This window comes from Mesocricetus auratus, unplaced genomic scaffold (assembly GCF_017639785.1).
Source record: "Mesocricetus auratus isolate SY011 unplaced genomic scaffold, BCM_Maur_2.0 Super-Scaffold_100038, whole genome shotgun sequence".
Taxonomy (NCBI): Eukaryota; Metazoa; Chordata; class Mammalia; order Rodentia; family Cricetidae; genus Mesocricetus; species Mesocricetus auratus.
Genome location: NW_024429216.1, coordinates 333,638 through 348,165, shown reverse-complemented (window position 1 = coordinate 348,165; position 14,528 = coordinate 333,638). Strand labels below are relative to the sequence as shown.

The window sequence follows — 14,528 nt, the reverse complement described above, 5'->3', positions numbered from 1 at the left end:
TGTTTTTACTGTCAGAACACTGGATTGTGTCATAGCCTTGGAAACCCACTGAAGAGGAGAGGGATACAGGGCATGGAGAGCTAGTAAATCAGTGTGACAATGGTGACATGTTAGAGTCACAGGTAGTTTATCTAAAGATCCTAATTCTTACTGGCATAGACACTGGAAATATCTTAATCAACTTTTAATGTCATTTTAAGCATATGTTTGAAAGTGAACATAATATGAAATTAATGAACAATAAGATTCATCCAGTCACTTAAAGGGCATTTAAAAAGGAGACTATTCAGCTTCATGGATCTTGCAGAAAACACGCACAGGCGAGTTCTCAGATCCAATTGAGGACAGCATGTTACCAAAACCTTTAAGTTGTTCCAGCTGCCATGCACACATGTAGGCTAAAATAAATGAATCATGTGAGCCCATGGGCTCCTGGTCAGTTCTTTACAATATTCATAGAACATCCTCACAAATTTTGTGGTTCTACACCAAATTTCTTAAGACACTTCCAGTGGAAAAAATCTATCAGAAAAGAAAGTAACGGCTTACCAAGTACATTCACCGAGACAGTGGCCACCTCTGTCATGCACAGGAGGGTGTTTCATTCCTTAGATGAAGGCTTGGCAGGCAGTGAGGTCATCCTTCTGGGAGGTGATTATCATTTCACCCTTTAGTGCAGTGACAGTATCCGCATGGAGACTAGAGTCATCTCAGAAAAACACCTGCACCGTGTTCAAATCCCTGAAAGTAATTAGAGTTATTAGGGCTACATCAGGCTATGGTATGGGGAATGGATGAAAACACCATCTGAGATGGCTGGAAACACCAGGTGGAAATGACAAGGTTGATGAGGGCACTGAGGTCTAGAAAGTGAGCATCAGGGTGACTGCGTATCTTTACAACTTGAGGGTTTTACTTCTTGTGTGATTATTTTTCAGTCTTGGGAAATTTACTCCATGAATACCTACAGGGGGGGATGAGGCAGGGATAGGAGTGAGCTGCTGGGCATGACATTTGGTTTTCAGTAAAAGGACAAGAAATGATTGTCTGACTGTCAGAAGAGAATTTGGAGGAATTGTCCTTCACAGATTCCAATGAATGTTGAATGTTCTTCCTAGTGCTGGGGATGCATCAAGAAAACTCTAGTGCAAAGACATGACATAGCAGTTGAACATTTAAACCAAAAATAAATAAGACTCCTAAAATGACTCCATATTCATCTCTCTCTCCTATTTTCTTACTTTACTCTGAAATATGTATCACAGTTTACAAAAGCATTCTTTCTTTTAACTCTCATACTTTCATTAAAAAGTGTTTTTATCATGCAAACCAGTCCTAAAATTCTTTTCAACACAGCAAGGTATAAACCTTAGTTCAGCCTGGTGAGTTTAAGGAAATGCTGAGGTTGTTAAAGATAACCTAGTGAAGCAGCAGAATTTTTGTGACTTCAAGGCCAGCCTGGTTTACAGAATGAATTCCAAGGACAAGCAACAATACACAGAGAAACCCTGTGTCAACAAGTGAAGATATAAATAAAAGAAAAGAAAGAGAGTAATAAAAAGCCACTTAAAGATGTAAGGTACAGAGAGTCTGGATGATGTATGCTATTGTGTTGGCTTTGAATTGTTTAACTGCTGAGGAAAGAGCAACAGCTGCTAAAAGACATTTGATCATAAATGCTGCTGGATTAATCCAACCTATAGATTTTGAAAATGCCTTGAGTTCAAAATTTAAGTCGACAGACATGTTACTTCTGAAAAGAGGGTCTGATTTTGTATTCATAGAAGACAAAAAGCTGTGGATTCCTTCCACACTACTATGGTTTGATTATACAAGACCACCTGAAGCAGTGGAGCAGATTATCCAAAATCCTAGACTTCTGGGATGATGCAGCCTTGCAGACTACTACAGTCAGTAGTTGGCCAAGATTCTGGATTTTCTTGGGATCCCCTTGATATTCACCGCACCTCCAAATAGCAGGAAGCAACATGGACAGAACTATACCCACATTACCAAATATTTTTATAAATGTTTGTTTTGATTTAAATAGGATTGGCTATATGTGGTTAATGATCACAGTAGGTTTCTTTCTAAAAAGGGGGGATATAGATAATATGATGAAGAAATGAATGCTTTACATTTATATGGATTGTGAGTAAATTTATACAAATTTGAGGTCAATTTGTTATGCGTATACTTTTAGTCTCATTTAGATATTGTGTACATACAGCTCTATACAAAATGTAATGCACAAAAAATACAGATTATAGGTAGTCACAAATAATATTCACAATTTAATAATTATGTTAGATTGTTTAGATACAGAGAGATATATTTAAAATAGATATGTATTCTTCAAAAACATTCAAAGACTTACAAAATATGACATTTAAAATGGATTCTTAAGGGTCAAGGAAGAAATGAAAAAGAAATTTAAGACTTCCTATAATTCAATAAGCGTGTAGACACAATGTATACAGACTTATGGAACACTTTGAAAGCAGTGCTAAGATCAAACTTCATAACATTAAGTGCCCACATGAAGACTCTGGAGAATAGTCATACAGAGAATTAACAGCACAACTGAATGTTCTAGATCAGAAAGAAGCAAACTTACCCCGGAGGTATAGACACCAGGAAATATTAAAATTGAAGCCTGAAATCAATAAAATGGAAACTAGGAAAAGAATCAATGAAGCAACAAGTTGGTTCTTTGAGAAAATCCGCAAGATAGACAAACCTTTATCCAACCTAACCAATAGGAAGAGACAGCAGGCAGCCTAGTTAAAAAAATCAGAAATGAGAAGGGGGACACAACGGACACTGGAGAAATCCAGAGAATCATTAGGTCATACTTTGAAAACTCCACAAAATTCGAAAATTTAAAGGAAATGGACAATTTTCTGAGTAGAAATCACTTACCAAAATTAAATCAAGAACAGATAAGCAATTTAAATAGACCTATAACCCCTAATGAGATAGAGGCAGTCATCAAAAGTCTCCCCCCCCCAAAAAAGTTCAGGGACAGATGGTTTCAGTGCAAAATTCTGCCAATAATTCAAAGAATAGCTAATACCAGTACTCCTAAAATTGTTCAACACTATAGAAGCAGAAAGGACATCACCAAATTCATTTACCAGGCTACAATTACATTGCTACCCAAGCCTCACAAACACGCTACTAAGAAAGAAAGGATAGACCAATGTCCCTCATGAACATTGATGCAATATTACTCAACAAAATACTGGCAAATTGAATCCAAGAATTCATCAGAAAAATTATCCACCATGATTAAGTAGACTTCATCTCAGGATTGCAGGGATGATTCAACATAAGAAAATCCATCAACGTAATCCACGATATAAATGAACTGCAAAATAAAAACACAAGATCATCTCACCAGATGCTGAAAAAAACCTTTGAAAAAAACTCTAGCACCCCTTTTTAGTAAAGGTCTTGAAGAGAACAAGGATGGCAGGAACATACCTAAACATAATTACATCAATATACAGCAAACCAACAGCCAACATCACATTAAATGGAGAGAAACTCAATGCAATTCCTCTAAAATCAGGAAGAAGAGAAGGCTGTCCACTCTCTCCATACCTCTTCAGTATTGTACTTGAATTTCTAATGAGAGCAATAAGTCAATAAAAGGATAACAAGGGGAACCAAATTGGAAAGGAAGAAGTCAAATTTTCAGATTTGCAGATGATATGATAGTTACATAAGTGACCCAAAATACTTTACCAGACTACTCCTCCATCTAATAAATGCCTTCAGCAAAGTGGCAGGATATAAGATCAACTCAAGAAAATCAGTAGCCCTCCTTTATACAGAAGATAAAATGGCTGAGAATGAAATCAGAGAAACATCACCCTTTACAATTCCCACAGACAAAATAAAATACCTTGGGGGTAATGCTAACCTAACAAGTGAAACTGTATCTCAACAACTCTGAGTCTTCAGAAGAAGAAATTAAAGAAGATACCAAAAATTATGTTACCTATCCATACTCTTGGATAGGTAAGATCAACATAGAAAAAATGGCAGTCTTGACAAAAGCAATCTAAAGATTCAATGCAATTCCCATTAAAATCCCAGCACAATTCTTCACAGACCTTGAAAGAACAATTCTCAACTTTATATGGAAAAAGAAAAGACCAAGTATAACCAAAACATCCCTGTTCAACAAAGCAATGTCAGGTGGCATCACCATTCTTGACTTAAGCTCTATTATAGAGATATAATCCTGAAAACAGCTTGGTGTTGGCAGAAAAATAGACAGGTAGACCAATGGAATGGAATTGAACACCCCAATATAAACCTATACACCTATGAACACCTCATCTTTGACGAAGGAACTTAAACTATACAATGGAAAAAAGAAAGCATCTTCAACAAATGGTGAAAACAAGGTTATTTAAATCAACATGATGAAGACTCATGTGAACTCACAGCCTGAGGCAGCATGTATACGGATTACACGGGTCTCTACCAGGGCTTTTGGGTGTATTTTATGGTTTTGGTTTTTAAAAAGGTTGTGATTCCTGAGTGTGTGAGCAGAGGGTCTAATGTCCTCTTCTGGCCTGGAATATTTGCTGATTAAGGAGGCTTCTCATTACCACCCAGTTTACACTGCAGTCTCCCTTCATGTCCTCCTTGCCTAAATTGACACCTTGATTGTCATGTAGAGCACTCACTGTCCTGTAACATTTCAAATATCTTGTGTATTATTTGTCATTGTCCATCTTTCTTGACTATGCTATCTGTAAGAAAGGAGTCAGAATATTTGCCAGTTCTTAAATTTTTATTTATGTATTTAGCTGCTAATTTAATCACTGTGTGTGTGCATATGCCACCACTCATTAGTGAAGATCAAAGCACAACTTGTGAGTCTGTTCTTGCCCTGATTCAATTGGTCACTGGGATTAAACTCACCTAGTCAGAATTGTAGGTAAGCAGCTTTACCTGTTGAACCATCTTCCTGGTGTCAGTCTTTTTCTTGATACATCTTGTAAACTAAAAGCAACCAGGAGACACATGATGTAAATAAAAGTTTCTCCTAATTCACTTCTGATGGACAGAAGCTCACTCCTACCTACCCGTTCTCCTCTTCCCTCTTCAAGGTATTTCCCATGACTGAAAAGTAGTCTCACAAGAAGTTAAGACCTCAAGTCATCAAGATATAGCCAAACTTATTCTTACTTCCTCGACCTCAGTGCCCTGTCTCCCTTATCATTACCCCCTGGTGTTTTCAGCCATCTCAGATGGTGTTTTCCTATGTAACCCCCTTGCCACACCCCAATAATCTGTCCCTAATAACTCTAATCCCTTTCAGGGATTTGAACACGATGCAGGTATTTATATGAGATAACTCTAATCTCCATGCATTCACTGTCACTACACTAAGGGTGAAATGATAATCACCTCCCGGAAGGATGACCTCATTGTTTGCCAAGCCTTTATCTCAAGTATAAAACACCCTCCTGTGCACATACTCTGAGTGTGACTGAGGTGGTTACTGCCTCAGTGAACATACTTGAACATACTTGGTAAGTTGTCCCCTTCTTTTCTGATAGATTTTTTTTCTCTGGAAGTGCCTTAAGAAATATGGTGGAGAACCACAAAAATATGACTCATGTTTTACGCATATTTTCCAGAACTGACCAGGAACTGATGGAGTTATATGATTAATTTATTTTAGCTTACCTGTGTGCATGGCAGCTAGAACAGCTGAAACGTTTGTGGTAGCATGGTGTCCTCAGTTGGATTTGAGAACATGCTTCTGAGTGTTTTCTGTAAGAACCACACAACTATGCACTCTCCTTTTTATTCAATAATTTCATTGTATTTTTCCCTTCAAAATGTGATTAAAACGTCATTAAAATTAACTAAGGCATTTCCAGGATTCTGGGACAGGAAGAATTACAGTCCCTAGATAAACTACCTGTGACTCTAACATGTCACCAATGTCACAGTGGTTTACTAGCTCTCCATCCCCTGTATCCCTGTCCTCTCCAATGGGTTTCCAAGGCTGTCAGACAATTCCGTGTCCAGACAGTGGAAACAGGGTCTGCTCCCAACCAGCACACCTGAGAAGGAGCATTTTCTTGTCCTTATTCTAGAACTAAGATGTGTGTATCTTATTCCTTGCTTGTGTCTCCACAGGGAGCATTTTCACACAGAAAAGGAGGGAGAGGTTTGTGAATGCCTACAGTTGTTAAATGACACAGTGATCTGGGATCTTATCAGGTCCAGGATTGAGCTCGTGTCTTGCTTTGGTGTGTTACTTTAGTGCACACACTTCATCCCTCAGTGTATCATGAAAAAAATTTTGTACACACTACTTGAGTGTTTTTTCTTTCTCATGCTCCCCTTTGCCCCATTGTCTTTAGCACTGGAAATAATCTTTGCTGTCAATTATACAAAATAGTGGGGTTTTTGCAATGCCAGGAGTTGATCTTGGATCTTTGTGAATTCTGGATAAATATTCTACCATCAAGCTACATGCCTAACTCTTTAGGAAATCCTCTTACAAGTATATTTTATTTTTAGCATTTCCTCCTTTATATCCTGTATCCCTTATCAAAGTTTTAGTATTTTCCAAAATCTAATGACTGTTATGTTAATTATTAGTATAATAACAGTAACTTTTTTCCCATACATGGTTTCTCTGTAACTTTGGAGTCTTTCTTGGAATTCACTTTGTAGTACAGGTTGTCCTAAATCTCACAGAGATCCACCTGTCTCTGCCTCCTGAATGCTGGCATTAAATGCTTGAGCTACCACTGCCCAACTAGTAGCAGTAGTTTTTAAACACATGAAAATTTCTTACAAAAATACTGTTTGTAAAGTTGTTTCTATGCACTAATTTTTATTTTATATGTGTTATGTTTTGACTGCATGTATATCTGTGTAACATGTGTGTTCTGAGTGCCCATGGATGTTAGAAGAGGTCATTGGAGCCTCTTGAACTAGAGTTCTGGATGGTTGTGACCTACTGGTTGATTTCAGGCATCTGAAGTTGGACCTCGGAAGGGGCTACAGTGCCCCTAACTGCTGTCTGACCTTCTAGGTCTCTAACTACATTTCCTTCTTTAAAAAAAATCATTTTTTGGTTCTAACTGAATCACAACATTTTTGCTAAGATCTTTATCACTCCCAACCCTCTTATTTACCATCATCACTCTCCTTCAAATACATGACCTCTTTAAGTCTGCTTTTGAGAAGGCGATTTGTGAAAATATTATATTTTAGGTGATGTTTTACTATCATTTTTTTCTTTTGTGGGGAGTGAATGCTGCTTTGCTTGTTTATGTGTTTTGAGACAGGGATTCACTGTGTAATCTTGGATAGACACAAGGAGCTGTGTCACCCAGACTAGTCTTTATCTCAGAGATTCACTAGCCTCTGCCTTCTGAGTGGTAGGAAGAGAGATGCTCTCCAGTATGTCTGCTGGCCAATTTTTAAGTTTAACCTTTTAGTTTATGTGTGATATGTCCTATGAATTTTAGTATTATGTATGTTTTAGAAAAATCTATTTTTGCATTTTAAAATACTTTAATCTCTTAACATTTTGCCTGTGTACATTTGTGTGTATCTATCTGTGGATTTGGAGATGTAAGTGCAATGCCTATGAGATCCAGAGGAGTGCATTGGATTCCTAGGAGCTGGAGTTACAGGACGTTGTTAACTGCCTAAGGTAGGTGCTGGAAACTGAACCTGTATCCTCTTGCAGAGCATGGAGTGCTATTCAACATTGAGCAATCACTTCAGCCCCACTTTTACATTTTAATTTACTCGTGTTCATGTGTGTATGTGTGTGTGCCATACTTTGAATCCGGCAGTCATAAGAAAACTTACAGAATTTGTTCTCCGTTTTCCACTGTATGGGTCCCATAGACTAAACTGAGTTTGTCAGCCTTGACAGCAAGAACATGGTTTGCTGAGCCATCTGAGCAGTCCCCCAAATGCACTTCTAATCTAAGCAAGAAGTAACACAGACTGCAGTGCCACAGGCTTGTGTTGTCTCCTTCAAATTATTTGCAGGCTCACACATGGGATACTTTCATTTTGCATTACTATTTATTTTAATTCGTGTGGTGAATGTTTGCCTGCATGAGTTTATGTGAACCACGTGTATTCAGCAGCCCAGGGAGGTCAAGGACATAGGACCTCCTGGCACTGGTTTGCAGGCAGTTTTGAGCCACCTTGTGAATACTAGAAGTCTCTTCAGTCCTCTGCAAGAGCAGTCATGTCTCTCAACCGCCTAGCTAGCTCTCTACCACCTGGCAATAATTAATTTTAGAGACTATGGTTTATTCTGACCTTTTAAAGGTACACGAATAGAGGTGCATACTTGCAATCTATAATTTCTGTGTTTTCTTAATAATGGTGTTTCCTCAAAGGGAAACAGCAAGCAGGGCTTCCTCACCAGGACAATGCCAGGTCATTCAATCTTTTAGTGACTGAGGTGGAGAGCTTCCAGTTTCTGTGTATATTAGTAATGCTGTAAGAATTCCCTGTGCATTTACAAATTATGGGATTTTTTAATATAGAGATTGAATTATTTTCTGCCTGCATGTATGTATGCCCCCCAGAAGATGGCGCCAGATCTCATTATAGATGACTGTGAGCTATCATGTGGCTGCTGGATATTGAATTCAGGACCTCAGAAAGGACAGCCAGTGCTCCTAACTTCTGAACCATCGCTATTGTCCCCCAAATGATGTGTTCCTAGGTCACATCTAGAATGTGGCTTGTGAGAAAAATATTTATAGCTGTCTTAAGACAATGTATCAACTAGTTTCCTGTTGCTGTGATAAAATATTAGGACTAGCTGCCAATTAGAGGAGACGTGTGTATTTTCTCTTTTAGGTGCAGAGGAACAGAGTCTGACATGGGATGGAGGGTGGATTCAGAGCAACTGTCAGGAAGAGTGTGGAGGGAGAAGGAAAATGTTTGATCACATGTTCATGCACACAGGAAGAAGAAAGAGAACAGCAAGTGGCATCAGGCTGTCCATGGTCAATGTTGGCTCTCTCTGTCCTAGTTATGGAGTAAGGTTGCACCTTCCAAAGGGTCCAAAAGCTTCCCAAACAACATTACCAATTAGGAGGAACTGTACAGATATCATATTCTGTGAAGGACATTTCTCATTCAAACAAAAACTATCAGTCTGATTCCTTATTTCACTGATTCAAATAAGGAGAATGCCCAGCACCTCCTAGAAATGGATGTATGGGTTCCCTTTAACTTAAACTGGGGAATTATGTTCTTCATGCAGACCGCTGCTGGGATCCTAGCCAACTCCTTCCTTTTTCATCTCTATAACTTTCCACTGTTCACTGCACAAGTGTTGAGACCCACAAACCTGATTCTCAATCAGCTGGTCATATCAAACAATCTGGTTCTTTTCTCCAAAGGGATCCCTCAAACAGTGGCCACTTTTGGGTTGACATCTTTCCTGGGGGATTCTGGGTGCAAACTTATCCTGTACTTACACAGAGTGGCCAGAGGGGTCTCCCTGAGCACCACCTCCCTCCTCAGTGGCTTTCAGGCTATTAAACTTCACCCAGATACTTTTGTGTGGCTGAACCTCAGATCCAGATCCTCAAAGTGCATTGGTGCCTGTTGTTTCCTTTGCTGGATCCCACAGCTTGTGCTCAACATCCCTGTTTCCATGATTAAAACTGGTCCCCCAAATAGCAAAAATCTGAGTGCTAAAGGAATCTACAGATACTGTTCCTCAACCAGGCCTGAGAGACTGACTTTCTTACTAAAAGCAGCAATTTTGCTCCTAAGTGATATTCTGTGTCTGGTCATCATGGCCTGGGCCAGTGGTTCCATGGTCGTTGTCCTGTATAAACACAAGCATCGAGTCCAGCACATCCGTAGCCACAGCCTCTCCCCAAGGGCTTCCCATGAGGACAGAGCCACACGAACCATCCTGATCCTGGTGACCATGTTTCTCTCCTTTTACTCTGTAGCTTCCCTCTTATCTCTGTGGATAAGCCAGACTGTGAACCCAAGCCATTGGCTGCTGAACACCTCTGTGCTGTTGTCCCTGGGCTTCCCAGCACTCAGCCCCTTCGTGTTCAGTTTTAACAATATCCGTGGCCCTGCATTCTGTTCTGTGTTTTGCACAAAGAAAGCAAACCCTCCAACTTTGTTCTCTGAGTTTGGAGGTTCCTCCAGGTCATGTCAAGTTTAATATAATTACCTTTTCTCAATATATGTAGGCACGCATGCTTGTTATCATGCTTGTTTCTCTGTAACAACTTTTGGATTTAGTTAATAAAAATGATAATTATCGCTTCATATTTCTCATTAGACTCTCAAACATTGAATGTAGTATAAAACCTAAAGAAATGACTCCTCCCTCTTTAAAAAGTCCCTTTACATACCAAATGTATACATAATTTATACTATCTATATAATATATTTAAATAATATATAATCCCATATACCTTTAATGATTCAGGATATATGCTGACCCCTCCCCCTGACAATGGGCAGGGTACACACACCAGCATTCAGGCAGATACCTAGACAGCTCAAAATGCTCTGTCTTGTCTGGCTCCATCATGCAGTAGGTGCCTGTGTAAGGACTCTCGGCATTTGCAGGCTGTTCCTTTTAATTGAGTGCCTCCCACCTTTTCACTCATTCACTTTCCTTTCCTCTTCCATCTCTGTTCCTGGTTGGCCAACACCTATCCTTCCCTTTGCTCCCTTTCCTCAATAAACTTTACTTAGGTTTTGTTGAGTTTTGTGGTTCGTGTTTCATCTCCTGAAGCTGAAGTGAAACAAGAACATTAATTACTCTCTCTATAAAATCTGTAAAATACATGATCTCATATGATTACCCTATAAATCTCTAAAGTTTCACACTGAAGACTGAGGCCATTGCATATGGAATTCAAGTACATCCTCAGTTAGATCTCACTTAGATCTCAGTCTAGGTTACATGAATCACTGTATTTAAAAGCGTTACCATTCAATTCAGTTAGTCCTTGCCGTGATGACACTTATCTCTACTTCCAGCTCTCCAATGAGAGAAACAGAAGCTTCAGGAACTCAAGGTCATTCTGAGTTACACATTGAATTCCAGCTCAACTTAAGCTACTAGAAACACTGTCTCAAGATACAAGCAAGCAAACACACAAAAACAATGCTGAAATTCACCGATCCCACTCTAGTCCAGATGATTGAAAGAGAGGACCCAAGCAGAGTTCATAGGGTTGTCCCAGTAGCCAGGAGCTGGAAATAACAGACTTGCCAAGGATGGAAGAATAGAATAACATATTGTTGTTCATGTAGAATTCATGAACTGACATAAGTCTAAGCCCAACAAAAGCTAGCAACATGGATCTATCTGCAGTATTCTACCTGCCGATATCCAGTTATGCCAGCACCATTTGTTGTCGATGCTTTCTTTTTTCTATTGTACAATTTTAGCCTCTTTGTCAAAGATCAGGTGTTCATACGTGTATGGGGTGTTCAATTAGATTCCATTGGTCCATCTGTCTATTTTTATTGCTAATACCAAGCTGTTTTCAGGACTATAGCTCTGTGATAGTGCTTGAAGTCAGGGATGGTGATGCCTCCATATGTTACCTTGATGAACAGGGTTGTTTTGGCTATCCTGGGTCTTTTGTTTTTCCATATAAAGTTGAGATTTGTTCTTCAAGGTCTGTGAAGAATTGTGCTGGGATTTTAATGGGGATTTCGTTAAATCTGTGTATTGCTTTTGGTAAGATTGCCATTTTTACTATGTTGATCCTACCTGTCCAAGTCCATGGGAGATCTTTCCATTTTGTGGCGTCTTCTTTAATTTGTTTCTTTAAAGATTCAAAGTTCTTGCCATATAGGTCTTTCACTTGTTTGGTTAGTATTACCCCAAGGTATTTTATGTAATTTGTAGCTTTTGTAGAGGACAATGTTTCTCTGATTTCTATCTCAGCTCTTTTATGGTCGGTATATAGTAGGGTTACTGATTTTCTTGAGTTGATCTTGTATCCAGCAACTTTGCTGAAGGTATTTATTATCTGTAGGAGTTCCCTGGTAGAGTTTTGGGGTCACTTATGTAAACTATCATATCATCTGCAAATAGTGAAAGTTTGACCTCTTCCTTTGCAATTTGTATCCCCTCGATCTCCTTTTGTTGTCTTATTGTTCTAGCTAGAACTTCAAATACAGTATTGAAGAGGTATGGGGAGAGTGGACAGCCTAGTCTTGTTCCTGATTTTAGAGGAGATGCTTTGAGTTTCTCTCCATTCAGTTTGATGCTGGCTATTGGTTTGCTGTATATAGCTTTTATGATGTTTGCTAAGTTCCTGTTATCCTAGATTCTTCAAGACCTTTATCATGAAGGGGTGTTGTTTTTTTGTCAGAGGCATTTTCAGCATCTAGTGAAATGATCATGTGATTTTTGCTTCTTAGCTTGTTTATATGAAGGATTACATTAATGGATTTTTGTATGTTGTACTATCTCTGCATCCCTGGGATGAAGCCTACTTGGTCAGGGTGGAGGAGTTTTCTGCTGTGTTCTTGGATCTGATTTGCCAGTACATTGTTGAGTATTTTTGCATCAATGTTCATGAGGGATATTGGTCTAAAGTTCTCTTTCTTAGTTGTGTCTTTGTGTGGCTTGGGTATCCACATTATTGAAGCCTGGTATAAAGAGTTTGGCAAAGACCCTTCTGTTTCTATTGCTTGGAATACTTTGAGAAGAACTGGTATAAGCTGTTCTTTGAATTTCTGGAAGAATTCTGCACTGAGGTCATCTTTCCCTGGGCTTTTTTTTGGTTGGGAGGCTTTTGATGACTGCTTCCATTTCCTTAGGCATTACAGGTCTGTTTAAATAGCCTATCTGTTCTTGATTTAATTTTGGCAGGTGATATCTTTCCAGAAAATTGTCCATTTCCTTTAGATTTTCAAATTTTGTGGAGTACAAGTTTTCAAAGTATGACCTGATGATTCTCTGGATTTCCTCAGTGCCCATTGTTATGTCCTCCTTTACAATTCTGATTTTGTTAATTTGCATGTTCACAGTCTGCTGTTTGGTTAAGTTTGGATAAAGGTTTTTCTATGTTGTTGATTTTCTCAAAAATCAACCGTTTGTTACATTGATTCTTTGTATTGTTTTCCTAGTTTCTACTTTATTGATTCTAGCCCTCAATTTATTTATTTCCTGGCATCTGCTCTAGAGCTTTTAGTTGTGCTGTCAATTCTCTAGTGTGACTATTCTCCAGTTTCTTCATGTGGGCACTTAGTGCTATGAACTTTCCTCTTAGCACTGTTTTCAAAGTGTCCTATCTGTACTACCTAACCATTTGCCCAGCTTTTTTATTTTCCACATTACTTCAGACTGTGTTGTTTTTATTGTCTCTATTTCAGTTTTCAACTTGTGCACTGTTTGAATTGTTTCTTGGAATTTTTGCTTTGTCTTTTCCTCTCTTTCTTGCATTGGTTGGCTTTTTTTGGTTTGTCTTTTCTTCTATTTCTTGCATTTTTTGGATTTTTTCCCTCCATTTCTTGAATTTTTTACATTTTTGGTTTGCTTTTTCTTCCATTTAATTAAGGGATTTTCTCATATCCTCTTTGAGGATCTCTACCCTTTTTATGAAGTTTTTAAGGTCTTTTTCATCTTATTCATCTGCAATGGGCTGTTCAGTTCCTGTGGGTGTAGATTCTCTAGTTTCTGGCAGTGTCATATCGGTTATACTGTTCTTTGGTGTGTTTTTATATTGCTTCGTTTCCATAATTTCTTCCTGTGGGTGCAGAAGGAGCCTCTTCCTCTCCTGGTGGGTATGTAACCATGGATCATTTCCAGTGGGTGGGAGCAGGTCCAATATGCTGGTGGCTTTCCTCTTACATGGATGGAGGCCATCCTAATATCAGGACCTTGTCAATCTCCGGGAAGGGTGGACCCTTGACTGCACTGTGGGTGGAGAATGGGACTTGGAAGCTGGCAGTCTCTGGGTGGGCTGGCTCCTGCTGGAATGGGGGCTGCAGTGTGCTGTACCCTCTCCTTGCCTAGTTGTGTGCAGGTCACCTGAAAGCAGGCTGTAAACATGCCCAGGCCTACCTAGCCCCGTGGGTGTAGAAAGGGACTATGGTGCTGGCAGACTCTGGGCAGGATGAATCCCTTAGGACTGGGATCTTCTGTGCAGTCTCCAGGTCTCCGGTGGTTCTGCTCAGGGCACCGGAAAGCAGGCTGGAGATAGTCCCATGCTTATCATGTCTATCCCGGGGTTGAAAAATGGGACTTGGAAGCTGGCAGGCTATGAGCAGGCTGAATCATGTTTGACTGGGATCTGGATCTGCAGTGCGCAGTCCTCAGGTCTCTCTGGTGGTTCTGCTCAGGAAGGTAGGTTCGCCTCCAAATGCTTTCTTTCGTAAGAGTAACTACAGTCTTTTCATAGCAATTCAATTCTAAGATTGTCTTCACTAGAGAAAAGTGATTTTCTTAGGCTGGAAATTATCAATTACATACAGCTTCTTTGTTAACGATGGGAACCCAT

At 39.3% G+C, this 14,528-nt stretch overlaps 1 protein-coding gene across 1 annotated transcript; it reads left to right on the top strand.

Annotated features, from left to right (window-relative positions):
• Positions 1-9,235: 9,235 nt before the first annotated feature.
• LOC101828430 (vomeronasal type-1 receptor 1-like) lies at positions 9,236-10,216 on the top strand. Its single transcript, XM_005087750.2, has one exon. The coding sequence runs from the start codon at positions 9,236-9,238 to the stop codon at positions 10,214-10,216; it is 981 nt and encodes a 326-aa protein (XP_005087807.2).
• Positions 10,217-14,528: the final 4,312 nt, after the last annotated feature.

Bases quoted from the DNA above. Each gene is read 5' to 3' on its own strand.
- LOC101828430 (XM_005087750.2), top strand. From the start codon at position 9,236: ATGGATGTATGGGTTCCCTTTAACTTAAACTGGGGAATTATGTTCTTC.